The 13,938-nt window shown below is 45.1% G+C and overlaps 1 protein-coding gene across 2 annotated transcripts in view; it reads right to left on the bottom strand.

Moving 5' to 3' along the window:
* CDC42BPA (CDC42 binding protein kinase alpha) overlaps positions 1 to 13,938 on the bottom strand; it is a 1,600,792-nt gene that overhangs the window by 899,623 nt on the left and 687,231 nt on the right. For both annotated transcript variants that reach the window (XM_069608679.1, XM_069608678.1), the window contains exon 12: positions 892 to 1,025. In XM_069608679.1, the coding sequence (XP_069464780.1) occupies positions 892 to 1,025 (134 nt within the window). The remainder of the gene's footprint in view (positions 1 to 891; positions 1,026 to 13,938) is intronic.

The raw sequence follows: 13,938 nt of genomic DNA, 5'->3' as shown, positions 1-13,938 counted from the left end.
GCATGAGGAATTAAATTCAACAATGAATAGCAGTTATTAAATATTAAATATATTTATAGTATTTCAATTTTTAACATTGATTATACCACATATTGACATTTTCTTTATGACAAATGTGTTGATATGTGTTCAAAATGGAATATATGCAAACAAACGACGTACAAGTCTAATATGATATGATATAACGCGCCTATACACAAGTGTTTCATAATGATGTCATAGCAAGGATTCAATCACAATATAAAAGCCATTATAATCAAAAATATGTATTTTCAAATGAACATCTTAGTAGCATTACATTTGGTAATAATTCAATGGGAACTTTCAGTACTAGGAGGAAAAGGGAGCTGGTCTTTGGTATCTTGCAGACAAACTGTCTATCTCAATTCCTTGAATATGAATACATTTCAAAGTGTTGGTACCTGAACCAATAGGGTCTTTTTAAAAGAAGTCAAATCTAAATTCAAAGATTTTAACTGATGTTAAGCTCTGGTTTTTTCATAAGAATTAAAAAGTGTGTCATTTTTTAAAATTCACAGAAAGACTAAGAGAACTGTCAAGGCTTATATATGTTTACTCTAGCTGCAACTCCAACTGTCTTGTTTGAATATGTAATATGCTCTAATAAATGCGTGCTTGTGAATACAGAAATAAACTCACAAGTTTGTGTTATTTTCCTGAGACCAAACTTGCAATCTAACTTTTCTCTTCTTTCCATCCATATACATCCAGGTTAACTGTTCATCTTGCCTAGCTCATATTGAGCGCAGATTACATCAGTACCTTCCATATGTATGCATAGTCATTTATAAGATATGAAAAATAATTATGTAAAATATTACATTTTCTGAGTCTCATTGATAAGAGTGGTTTTATGGAGGAGACAAATACCTTGTTCAGATCGTCCTTTTCTTGTTTTAATGTTTTGATTTGTTTCTCAAGGACCTTCACTTGTCTTGCAACTTCTTCAAAGTCTCGCCTCGAGGAAGTGACCTCCTCTAACCGCTGTTCCAGCTGACCTGAATCTAGAAAAATGTAATGTAAAATCAGTTTAAAATTTTCATAAAAGTAAGCCAACTAAAGTTTCATACCCTGAAGCAATGTCAACTCCAAATCGAGATGTGAGGTCTTTGACTCAAGATGATTTTTCCTGATTTTACTTCAAGAAGTGTACCAAAGGCAGCATTCACTAATATAACTTATGTAAAGGCAATGAGTAAAGGCAATGCAAGCTTATGAAAACACTTCAACAGGAATTAGTTCCACTTTCTGCCCCTTCAACCTCCACCTTTAGCACCTCACAATTGCAGGCACTCAGTTTCCCCTTTCTGGACAGCTTTAGTTTTGTTGCAATATAATGTTATGAAATGTACTCCCAATGTGACTCACACCTGGCCTTGCTATTAAACTCCTGTCTGATACCAGGATCTGTCATCAGGGATGTCAGATGCAAGATTGCATACAAACGTAACAAATTCTTCTACACATCGATACAATGTTCCCATACAGAGACCTCACCAGGAGTGACTATTGTTTTTGTTATGATTGGTTGAGCATATGGTGGTTTGTGGTCAACCTACTACCCAAGAGGCAGAGTGGACTACCCCTTTGTTGCTGAGTCCTGCTCATGAGTGGCCTGCAATAAAGTGTTTGTCATTCTTTGATGAAGGGAAGACAGGATTCAAGCTTGGTAGCGTAGCCTAGGTTGGCATCTGGTGCTGCAACTCTGATACCTACCCCAGCCTTTAGAGAACTAAGGTTTTTGATGTGGATGCTCTAGCCCGCAATCCTCAGGTATTCAAGAACAAAAGGTAAGTCTTGACTATGCTCTACTGTATATATTTTTTTAGAGTGAATTCCTATTTAATACAGGAGGTGCCACACTGTAGGCGGGGAAAGATTAAGGACTTTTGAAGGGTAGCTCCCTCCATTCAGTGTTTTGCGAATAAGCACTTTGGGGTTTAGACACCTTGAGGCATGGCACATTCAGGGATAGAAGCAATAAGAAAAGCGGAGTGGCGGAAAAGACGTAATAAGGAAAATGTGCAACATACCATAAGGAAGGGAAGGGCAAGGTGACAGGCACTCATCCACTGACGGAGAGGGAGACAACGGTGCTCATTCAAATCGAAAAGATCTTGATGGCCATTCGGATGGAGGCACAGTCCATTAGAAAGATATGGAGACCCACCAAAGGATTCAGACAATATTTTGAATAAGCACATCCATTTCGGGATGCCCCAGAATGTTCAGGAGGCAGCCCATAATCACATTTTGCCTTTGATTTACAGAACACATCAACGAACCTGTTTAGAAAATGAGAGCCAAGCTGCATGCTTAAATTGCATGCAGCTTTGGAATGTCGTACTTTTGAGAATGGAGAAGTGTACAGAATGAAAAGAGAAGGTTAAGGAGTTACAGGCAAATGTTTCAGAGTTACAGAACAATGTTGACAGGAGTGTTAACAATTGTCAAAAATTAAAAATGTGTCAGAGTTGTATGCTAACAAGGCTCTTAGAGAGGCAGTATAATGGCAAACTACTACCCCAATCCGAAATTCATACTAAAAATGGGTTAGGCGCATCAGTTACAATTACTTTGAATCAGGGTACAAACAGCGTAGATTAACTGTGGTTGAGTTAAAAAAAAAAAAAGCTCTGCTCTGCTGGATAGACATGCCAACATCGCAAAGCTACTGACAGGGAAAGAGACAGAAACAAGGACAGTACAAAGAGTATCAAGAGAGGAACACTGAGAAATTGCATAAGGAGTTGGAGTGAGAGAAGCAAGTTCTGGTACCATGAAGAAGATATGAGAAACCTACCAAAAATGAGAATGTCAACAAACATTTAAAGGGCATCAGACAATATTCAAAAAGACATAATTAAATAAGGAATCTCAAGCTTAAAAAGGGAACAATCTATCAGAGTTAATGATGACGCTACATCAGACCCATTAGCTGGTGAAACTTGCAGGAACAAATGATGGGATGAAATGCCAATTTTTGTTATCAATGATGAAACCTCAGAACAAGACATATATGGGGCCAGTACATTCCAATGAAGCAAACAGGAGTAGAGGGAGAGAAAACAGCCTTTTAGAGGAAGGTTTTTGGCATCAAATGCTGGCCTGAGATAGTAACTAAACGATCCCCTAAAACAGACCAAAGTCCACCAGAGTACACAGAGGTTTGAAAACAAACATCTTTTGAGAAGAAGTCACACTTGATGCAAAACAACAAACTTAGAATCTGGATGGCATGGCGAGAGTCGGTCTGGGGGAATTACAATGTGGGACAGATGTGGTGCACAACATGAAAGAAGAAGACTGATAACAAAATATATTAGAATATACAGATAAGGAACACCTTATCCAAAGGAATGTTGTACCAGTAAGGGAATGTTAATTGTGGGTGTAGTAAGTTATCCACAAAGAAATTGGGAAGGTTACAAGATTCTGGCAATGCACAAGGTGAAGTATGGCAACTACAAGGCCCCTCAGGGGGAGAAGGAATGTAGACCGTAAGAGGGAGGATGCACAGTAAGAGAAGAGAAAGGAAAAGCTACACTTCCCGGAAGGAGAACAGGATGTGGCAAAGTGGGAGTGACCTGAGACAGAGAGGAAACAAAATGTACGAGACAGCAGAAAGTCAAGTGAGACAGTGGGAGAGTTTTTGTGTCTTACAAAAGGAGGTGAATGATCTCAAAGAGATGGTGGAAAAAGGAAGGGAGAAGGTGAAAAAGGCAGGGGCAGTACCGGTATCCGTAAATATAACGCAAGAGTTGGAATCGCCCCTAGAAGCCAATAAGCCACAAGTAAAACAGTTACAAGCCATAGTGCTCAGACAACAAGTAGGGAAAAGTGCCCACTAGGACAGGGACAACCCGGCATTGCTCCTGGATAACACCCAAAAATACATGCAAGACTAGAGGGGACATGATTAGCGACACCGAGGGGTAGGCTTAAGGAGAAACCCTTGAGGCAGAGAGACAAAGCCAGAGTGCTGGAAACTCTAAAACTGAGAGAGAGGGAGAGAAGAGTTGAGGAATCCCTGGAAAAGCGCAACAGAAGGGTTTGAGAACCCCTGGTAATCCACATCACAGGACAAATGAGAAAAGCCACACTTTACATTGCTATATTTGGTCATCCTGTATTAATGTAAGCCTAATAGAAATCTTGTGTAACAGATTTCCTGCCTGGCTCCTCTGTTGATCCCATTACCTAGATGGAAGGTGTATTTTTCAAAGCAGACACATCTGTCTGTTCTTCACCCTGATTTGACTTATAAAGAGGAAAGATGGAGTCTGGAGATCAATGATGGATGGCATGGAGTTTAGCAAAATATTGACCTCCGCTTCAAAGTTGGTTCCATCTTTGCCAGAAATGCAAGCCCAGGTGTGCCCCAAATGCACCATTATTTAGAGACCTTAATTTTAATAAATGTTTCTGGACTTGCCTTCAGCACAAAGGCATTTAAAGGTACACCACCTGTGAAGGGAAGGACAATAATTTTCTGTAGAGTTTGCAACAGTGGTGAAGAGACCATAAAAGCTAATTCACAGAGTAATATAAAAACATTTTAATCAATTAAAATGTCAAAAAAATGAAGTTCAATATGTTAATGATATATTGATTCATAGCAAGAAAAGGGACATGATGAACATTTGAGAGACATTTTGAAGAGAACACATGCAGGAGGGGGTCAAACTGTGCACAGCCAAAATTCAATGGAAAAAAGAGAAGGTGACCTTGGCCATGTGTCTATGATCAAAAGGTAAAAGCATTGGCAAAGTCAGACTCCCAGAAGATAATGGCACTGCCGATTTCCACAAATCACTGCAGTCAGTATTGGATATTTTACGGTTCCCGAGAACGTTCAAACCTTTATGGCAGAAATGGCAAGGCCTTTGTATGACTGTTTTAGGCAGTAAGAATTCCAGTGGGGTAGGGAGGAGATCCCCGAGTGGGCTAAAGATGTACTCTCATCTATGGGTTCAATTGGAAACAAAAAAGATTGGAAGAAGAGCGTGTCATGGGGGATTCTATGTAGTTTTGGGGCTTCAGTAAATACAATGGCAACGTAGAAGGGGATAAGTCAGGTAGGCCGCCCAGGCATTGGAGGTTATGTAATTCCACAATAGATTATGTTTTTGTTTGAGTGGTTGTATTTGTCTATTGATCAGTAATTGGTGCAGGATTGTACAAGTAGTGATCACACCTACCTATTGGTTTCTTTGAATCTACCGGTAGACTGCCAGGTGAGAAAAGAGGGGCCCTGTGAGTTGGAACTGACCTCACAGAACAATAGGGTCTCACTGACAAGAAACCCAATTTGCAGGTACAACAGTATGTTAAAACGTGAAGTAAATTCTTTTACTAGTTTTGAGTCAGTGAATTAATTATAAGTTACTCACCGTAGTGACCTTAGACCTTAGTCCCCTTTCCTCTATACTGCATGCGTGTCCCTTCCTAGGGACGGGAGACGGAACCTTTTCCACCAGAAAAAACCTTCTTCCCCTTTAAATTTAGAGGCGCCCAGGGGTGCGGCCCTGGGAGCATGCTCTGCCCTGACTCCGCCCTTCGGCGCCACACCTCAGTCCCCATAGACGCGTCAACAATAGATTAACATTGGCTAATGACACTAGTTTTATTAGCGGCGGGGATGGTGGGACATATGGAGGAAAGGGGACTAAGGACTAAGAAGGACTAACAGTATGTTAGTCACTACGGTGAGTAACTTATAATTACTTTTACGTCCAGTCCCCTTTCCTCCATACTGCATGGGCAATTACAACTGAGTGTAGCCCTAGGATGGAAAGGAGACCGTCCTTAAGCAAATAGGTTTCTAAGAACCGCATGTCTGAAAGCTGCGTCTGATCTAGAGCCGGCGTCCAAACAGTACTGCTTGCAGAAAGCTGAAGGGGTGGCCCATGTGGACACCCTGTTTATGACTTGCCAGGGGATATGCCGCTGGAATGCGATGGCCATCGCCTTGGCTCTGACCGGGTGGGTGTGCATGTTGGCCGGCAGTGGCTTATGCTGTCCCTTGTACGTTTCTTTGATGGCTGAGACCATTCAACGGGCTATGGGGACCCTGGAGGCCTGATACCCTGGTCTTGATCCGCTGAAGGTGACAAACAGTGTGTTCGACTTGCGGAAGCCCTTGATCCTATCCAGGTAGAATTTCAGGGCACGCCTGACATCGAGGCAATGCAGAACTCTGTGCCTCGTCCTTCGGCTAAGCAAAACACATAGGCAGCCCTATTTCCTCATTCAGAGGGAATGCAGAAGGTACCTTCGATAGGAATGCCCGGTGTATCCACAGGACTACTTTATCCTTGTGAAACATAGTATAGGGCTCTGAGGCGACCAGCACCTGAATTTCGCTGACTCTGCGAGCCAACTAGCAAGGCCGTCTTAATGGTGACCAGCCTGATGTCCGCGGACGCCATTGGCTCAAATGGTTTGTGCGCCAGGGCCCCCAAAACTATGTTTAGGTCCCACACAGGGTGTGGCCTCTTGACGGGCGGGTAGAGTCTGGCGAGTCCCGCCAAATGCTTCTTGACAATCGGGTTGGCAGAGGAGAATACCTCTTCCTCTGAGTTTCTGTAGGCCCTAATGGCCGACCAAGTACGTGCAGCAAGTGTCTATCTGTACACCCTAGTGAGCGAGGTGCGCCGAGAAGGAGAGCACGTCGTCCAATGAACATGCAAGGGGGTTGATACCCTTAGGGTCTGCCCAGTGGCAGAACCTGGTCCACTTGCTCTTATACTGGGTTCTGGTAGCTTTGGCCCTAGCCCCCTGTATGATCTATAGATCAGCCTGAGAAAGGCTGAGGTGCCCTAGCGTGATCTGCTCAGGAACCATGCTGTGAGGGCTAGTTTCTGTGGCACGGGTGGATAACCCTGCCCCCCCTGCTGCGCCAGAAGATGCACTGGGCTCGTCGGAAGATAAATGGGAGGTCTCTCCGTGAGGCTGAGCAGCTCCGAGAACCATGGCCTGGCTGGCCACCATGGAACTATTAGAATGACGCGGAGGTGGCGAGACACCTTGATCTTGCATATCACTCTTGTGTATCAACGGGGTGGGCGGGAATGCATATGCTGTCATGCCGTTCCACTGAATCTGAAATGCGTCGCCCAGGCAGCTGGGGCCCTGTCCCTGCCAGGAAGCAAACTGTTGGCACTTCCTGTTGTCCCAAGTGGCAAAGAGGTCCACCTGGGCGTGTCCCCATCTGCTGAAGATCTCCTGCAGCACGAGGTCGTTCAATTACCACTCGTAATTGTCAGCTCCTGGTCTGCTGAGCCTGTCCGCCTCCAGGTTGCATTGCCCCGGAAGGTGGACGGTTGTGAGGTAGGTGTTGTTCTCCAGGGCCCATTGCCACATGCTGACAGCCAGCCTGCACAGTGTAGGGGACCTGGTGCCTCCCTGCTTGTTGACATTGAACACGCTGGTTGAGTTGTCTGTCTGAATGAGGACGACCTTTCCCTCGATAACCGGAAGGAAGGCTCCGAGTGCTAGCCTTCAGTTCCAGGCAATTGATGTGGTACTCCTGCTCCTGCCTGGTCCAGGTGCCATGGACGCAGTGGTTGTCCAAGGTGGCCCCCATCCCTCGAGAGAGGAGTCCGTAGTGATGGTGACCTGTGGGGTAGGTTGCCGGAAAGGTTTGTCCGCCCGCAGGTTGCAGTCCCTGGACCACCATGTGAGGTCCGGGCGAAGTGAAGGAGGAATGTTGATCATCTCTGCCTGAGAGCCCTGCTCCTGGTTCCATGATGCTGCGAAGTGCAGCTGTATCCTCCTCATCCTGAGTCTCGTGTGAGGGATGGCCAGTAGGACCACTTCCATGACACCCAGTAGGTGTTGGTACCACCAGGCCGATGTCACTTCTCTGCCGAAGAAGTACGCAGTGGCCCTCTTGATGGCTGTGATCTTGTCCTCCGAAGGAAAAACTCTCTTGGAGCACGTGTCCCAGATGAGCCCCAAGAAGGTCAGACTCTGCGTGGGCTGCTGCTGTGACTTCTTGAGATTGAGGGAAAAGCCAAGATCGTGCAGTGTGTTCATAAGAGCGTGGGAAGTGTGGTGCACCGCTTCCTGAGATGAAGCCCTGATGAGCCAGTCGTAGAGGTACAGGTATATGTTGTGGCCCTGAGCCCTGAGGAGGACCACCACTGTATTCATCAGCCTGGTAAAAACCCGGTGGGTCGAGTTGAGGCCGAAGGGAAGCACCTTGTATTGGAAATGGTAGCCCATGATCCAGAATCGTAGAAAAGAAAAATGAGGAGGGGGCGCTGTTGCGCGCATTGCTGGATGCAGCAATCTGCGTGAGCTCCGGCGGAGGCTAAGGCCAAAGACGCTCGGATTCTGCAATTATAGCCCGATTTATCCTGAAATTGCTCTGAGAGATGTCTAAAAGGGTCACCTACGTGTGAGCGAAAAACCTACGTAATCCGAGTCAGAGATCTGGAGAAATGCCGTGCCGAAAGAAGAGCCCCACGGGAAGAGCCACCTGGACTCTGGAAAGTGCAAGAGGCGACGCCAGCGCTGGGCACAGAAACCCACTGCGCTTCCTGCACCGGTACTCCTGAGTCCCCTGCCCAGGAGCTACGGACACATCAATACAAGGCCGGGAACCAGAAATGGCAAACAACTCACTTTACCCCCAACTGCTTACTGCTGGCACTGCGGGGGGACCTGTCGAACCTAGCAGACAGTGACACCTGCGAGGGCGGGAAGGCTGCCAACAACACAGTGCCCTCAAGCAACCGGTAAGCCCCACGATGCGGGGGGTGTCCCAGCTTTAACGTATACCACGGAGCACTCCCGCTTTCGATATTAAAAACGTGCTGTGACCCCGGTGGCTTAACTCCGACACTTGGTGCACTGCGGCTGAAGCGGGGCGAGCACGCTACTCGCGCCCTAAGAAGGAATCCCCCTGTTACGAACACCCGGCAACACCCACAGGGTCAATCTGAAATAACGGCTGCGTCGCTCCATGACAAAGGGAGCACGGCCCGGCGTGGAGGGGAGTGACTGTCATTTTAATATCAAACAGGCTTTCAGAACATTTTTGGAACCATATTTAACAGCCTGAACATCCAGCTTCTAATAAAGTAGGCCAGTGGGAAAATGTTTGCACCTCTATATCTGGCTAGGGTGGCCTTGGCTAGTGCTTTTGACACGCTTGAGAGGAACAGGTTATGGAATATGTTGCATTCATGAGCATTCTCTCCAGATTAGATTAGGCAATCTAGGGGCTCCTGTACACTCAGTTACGGGACTCAGGGATGTGTCCTTGCACCACACCTATTTAATTTATATTTATCGGATCTAGAAGAAATGTTATCATCCTGTCGTGTTTTTCCACCAAAGACAGGCAGTACTAGTTAGTATACCTGTACCATTCTCATCTTCAATAAACCACTCAAGTTGTTCTCCAACCCCCCGCCACCCACCATTCCCTACCACCTCTTACTTACTTTCTTACCCTGGTTGTTCTCCAATGAACTCTGCAAATTGTTCTAGATATTGTTCTTGGTTTCTTGGCTCATGATATGTATTGTACTGCTTCTTATGTATTCCTGTTGTTTCATGTTAAGCGCTTTGGGTTTAAAGCACTATATAAAATTTAATAAATACAAATACAAAATCTATAGGCTTGCAAAGAGCAATGAACACACTAAATATATATCTGGACCAGAATAACATAATTCTGAATTTCAACAAAGCAGCAGTTATGGTGAGTTCTGGACGTACAAATGATCATCGGTGTTAGGGAGAATTCTCTGTTTAGGCTGTATTTCCTAACCTAGTGAGTCCCCCAGCAGCTTTGCTGGATTTCTGGAGTTTGTTTTTTTCTCCTGCCAAGAGTGAGACTCTCTGTCTCCCACTCTTGGACATGATTTGTGGTGTTCCTTTGAATGTTAATGTGTTTCATGGGCTATGGGGTCCTTTACTCCATAGGGTCTCATGTGTTTTTCCTATATGTGTTTCACAGCACCCTCCGTGCAGTAACAATGGGGTGTCATAGTATCCCCCCACCATAGACTCCATACCCTGGGACTGACTACTGTCTCCCAGGGCATGTAAAGTCACCATTGGCTTTACTAGTCCCAAATTACTAACAGAACCAGTACAAACCATCATATTGTGGATGTACTGGTAGGGGCAATTCGATTGCCCCTGGGTCTGTTGTTCGAGGGGGCACTGTCCCGTCCCCCCTCATCAAGTTTTGGCTGGTGGCAGTGGATACTACTTTTTATATTCAACCGCGACTATATCTCTATGGGATTTTCCCATTGTTCGAGGCTAATACTTTTTTTTACCAGCCTCTAACATACCGCCGGTTTATTTATTTAATATTAATTCACCGGTTGGTATTTTCTGCCAAAACTCGGTTTTAAAATGGTGTTTGTGTTCGCCTCTGTAACTCCAAACCAAAGGTCGAGCCCTTTGTTCCACTTTTGGCAGGCTTCTACACAGAAACCCTCCAAAGTGGTGCCACTCTGTCTGGGTACCACAGGGGGTGTGGGAGGGGGTTTAGGCACCTTGGACTAAGTTGCCTTGCCAACCCAAGTCGCACTCTTGCGTGATTGGCCCAAGTGGTGAGCCACCCCGCTCCCCACTTAGCATGTTTGATTGACAGCTAGGCTGAATGAATGGGGGTTTTCTGCATAAAAGCAGGGCTTTGGGGACTGGAACTTCAGAAGTCGCCACAGGACCTGAAAATCCGACGAGGGAGAAGCTGAGCCGACCTGCTATGACAACACCACCGGTGGAGCCCTGCTGAACCGACTCACGACTTCCCAACGACAGAGGAGATCTCCCTGCTGGAGAGTCTTCTTCCCTTGACTGGTGGGACACAACCAGTTTACCTTCTTTTCTCGCTTCCCAGGACGTCTTGTGGTCGAATTGCCCATGCCAAGCACCCCGGCAACGGGATAGCCACTTACCACTGGACCGCAAATAAACGGACTGCTCCTTTTTAATTGAGAACTCCGCGGCTGGTTTCTTCCCTGGCAGTGCAACGGACTCCTGTTTCCCTCCTCGACGAGATCCTCTCTTCTCTCTTGGCTTCTCAGGATTGTCATAAACAGCACCAGGTGGAATGACTGCTCCTGCAAGCCCTGCTCCTTTCCCAAGTGTGGCAGGCTAAAACAGTGTCCGTGTGAAAGACAGTCATACGGACACCATTTCAGCCTGCCACACTTAGGAAATTGGCTTGCTCCCCAGAGCCCTGCCAATTCTAATGTTGCTACTGTAACTGAAATATAGCCCAGGACGAAGCAGAGACATTACAAATGATAGCTAAATGAATCTGTTTCGCCCTAGGCTCATATCTGTCAGAGGAACGACATTTGGAAACAGCAGGGCTCTGGGGAGCAAGCCCTGCTCATTTCCTAAGTGTGGCAGGCTAAAACAGTGTCCGTGCGAAAGACAGTCATACAGACACAGTTTCAGCCTGCCACACTTAGGAAATTAGCAGGGCTTGCGCCCCAGAGCTCTGCCATTCCGAATGTGGCTCCAGCTCCTCTGGGTCATACTGGCCCATAAAGTTGTCTCCGGCAACAATAAAAAATGGCCCACAGTTGGAAATGGCTATTCATTCCTTTTGTGACAGCGTTTTTATAGTACCTAGGGGGGACTTTTTTAAATAAAATGTGATGCACATTGTGCATTTTAAAGAATACATTTTCAGAAACTGGTCAAACTGGCACATGTTCACCCCAAAAACTGGCCCACACCAGCATTTTGCGTTTTTAATTCAGCCATGGTCCTATTGCCGTATAGGCCAGTCTGAGCCTGCTGCTCCTGTAACTAAAAAGAAGCCCAGGGCGAAGCAGAGACATAAGTATGATAGCTAAATGTCTCTGCTTCATCCTGGGGTAACTTTCATTGTTAGTACCTCCATTCATATGCTGAATTTTTGTGGCAATTTCGGGCACCAATGAAAAAGTGGCCCATAGTTGCAAATGGAAATTCATTACTTTTGTGACACACTGAGTAGCACCCAAGGGGGAGGTTTTTGATAACATGTGATACAAATTATGCATTTTAACGAATATTTATCCAGTAGCACTGATCAAAACTATTAGCCGCATGGTGAAGTAACTTATCAAACTGGCCCACACTATCATTTTGTGTTTGTGGTTCGGGCATTGCCCTATAGGCCTGTCCGAGCCTGGGCAGGAGTGTCCTTTTGCCCCGGTGGATATTCTGCATGTTTGTCACCAAATACAACAACAAAAAAGGTGTGGGTGCTGTGCTTTCAACCTATCTGGCACCACAGGATTTCTGTCCCCCGTGCCCGTCCCCCCCCCCTTGCTGGGCTAAGATTTAGTTAAGTGTTAGCATGCATCTTGCAAAATTAGCAAGTGCTGCTCAATTAACAGTGGGAAGACTGCTTCATCAATATGGCAACTGAAGCTTAACTGCATGGTCGAAGGAGAGAGATGGACAGGCCAAAGCTGTTTGGCAGGCGTAGAAGTAGTGAGGGGAAAGGCAGAGTTATAAAAAGCAGAATTCTGAGGAAAGACAGCTCAGCAGGTTAGGTAACTGTTGCTAAAGTGTCATGTTTAGACCTGCCTGTAAATACTTTTGCTTTTCTTCACTATTTTTGCTGCTTGCTGTGCTCCAACATGGCTTGGTTTTGACATGGGGATGGTCCCCTCGCTTCCCTCAGTATGGGAATTTCTGCCCCTGTACCCAAACAAACCGTGGCGCCCATGCCGGGAGTCATTGGCAGGGTAGGGGGATCGGAGATGGCTAATTCTCACAGCAATCCTTATGTGTGGCTTCAGATGTGAAGGATAATCTCATTAGACTGCAGGCTTGCATGCCCGTATATTGAGGAAGATTTCATGATTTTAGCAACATTGTGTGTTCTCATGCGCCTGTTCATGGCCCCATGCTGTCAGCTACAATTGCTTTATTGTTGCACTGGCCCTATTGTAGTGCCATATCACTTGATCTGACAGGCAGATAGTCTCACCATCCATTCATACCAGAGATTTTCACATAGAGGACTGACTAACAGGGCCAACGTTACTTTTCTGCTATGATCATTTTTGCAATCAGTTATTGTGACTTTATGACTTTTAAGGGCAGTTAAAGTAGGCTTTGACCTTCATTATCCTTGGCTAAATTTAGAGGTTCTACTCCTTCTTTGGAGTTGGACCCTACTTGGGCCACAAAGAAATGTCGGAGCAATTGTATATATGTAAAGAAATGTGCTAATATATACCCTTTTTTATAATACACATTGATGCACTTTATAAGACTATGAACATGTTTTAACATCTGGAGGTCTATTGGTATAGACTGTTTTGTTCTGCTCTGGGAACACACAACAGAAATTGCGTTGAATTGCACAGGTATGAATGAGTATGTTTATGTTGATTGTTTTGAATGTGAATGATAGTTTGCATGATGAATGTTGAGAGACAATGATTATTGTTTGGTGTGATGTGCTTTTTTGGTTTTCTTGATTTTTCAGATTGTTTGATTTTAACAATTGTTCAATTGCTGTATGTCGTTTTTTTTTTTTAACACACTTTTCCGGATGGGTCATTAATTATGACCATATATATATAAAAAACAAAATAAAGCTTAAATGTAATTATTAATGCCTTGTCTGAGAGTCATTGAGCACATTAACTGCCACCGTCTCTTGGAAGGAATTGGTTGGTAGGTTCACTGCGTAGTTACATAATACAAATGGTGTGAGGATGGTACTTGTCTCCCAACTTTTGTACCTTTTGGCATGGTAAATTCTGCGACTTGGCATAGATGCATGCCATAAAGTTAATATTAGCAGGAATCACTAATGTGCTAAAAAGGCACTGTTTTTTTTTGACTAAGCAGAACTTTGTGTGCTCAATTATTTTTAAAACCATAATAACACATTGAAATCCTCCTTAGATTACATTGCATGTGCAGTCC

Source organism: Ambystoma mexicanum, chromosome 4q (assembly GCF_040938575.1).
Source record: "Ambystoma mexicanum isolate Mex_15411 chromosome 4q, UKY_AmexF1_1, whole genome shotgun sequence".
NCBI classification, from domain to species: Eukaryota; Metazoa; Chordata; class Amphibia; order Caudata; family Ambystomatidae; genus Ambystoma; species Ambystoma mexicanum.
The sequence above is the reverse complement of the archived record's forward strand: the minus strand, read 5'-3'. Positions and strand labels throughout refer to the sequence as shown.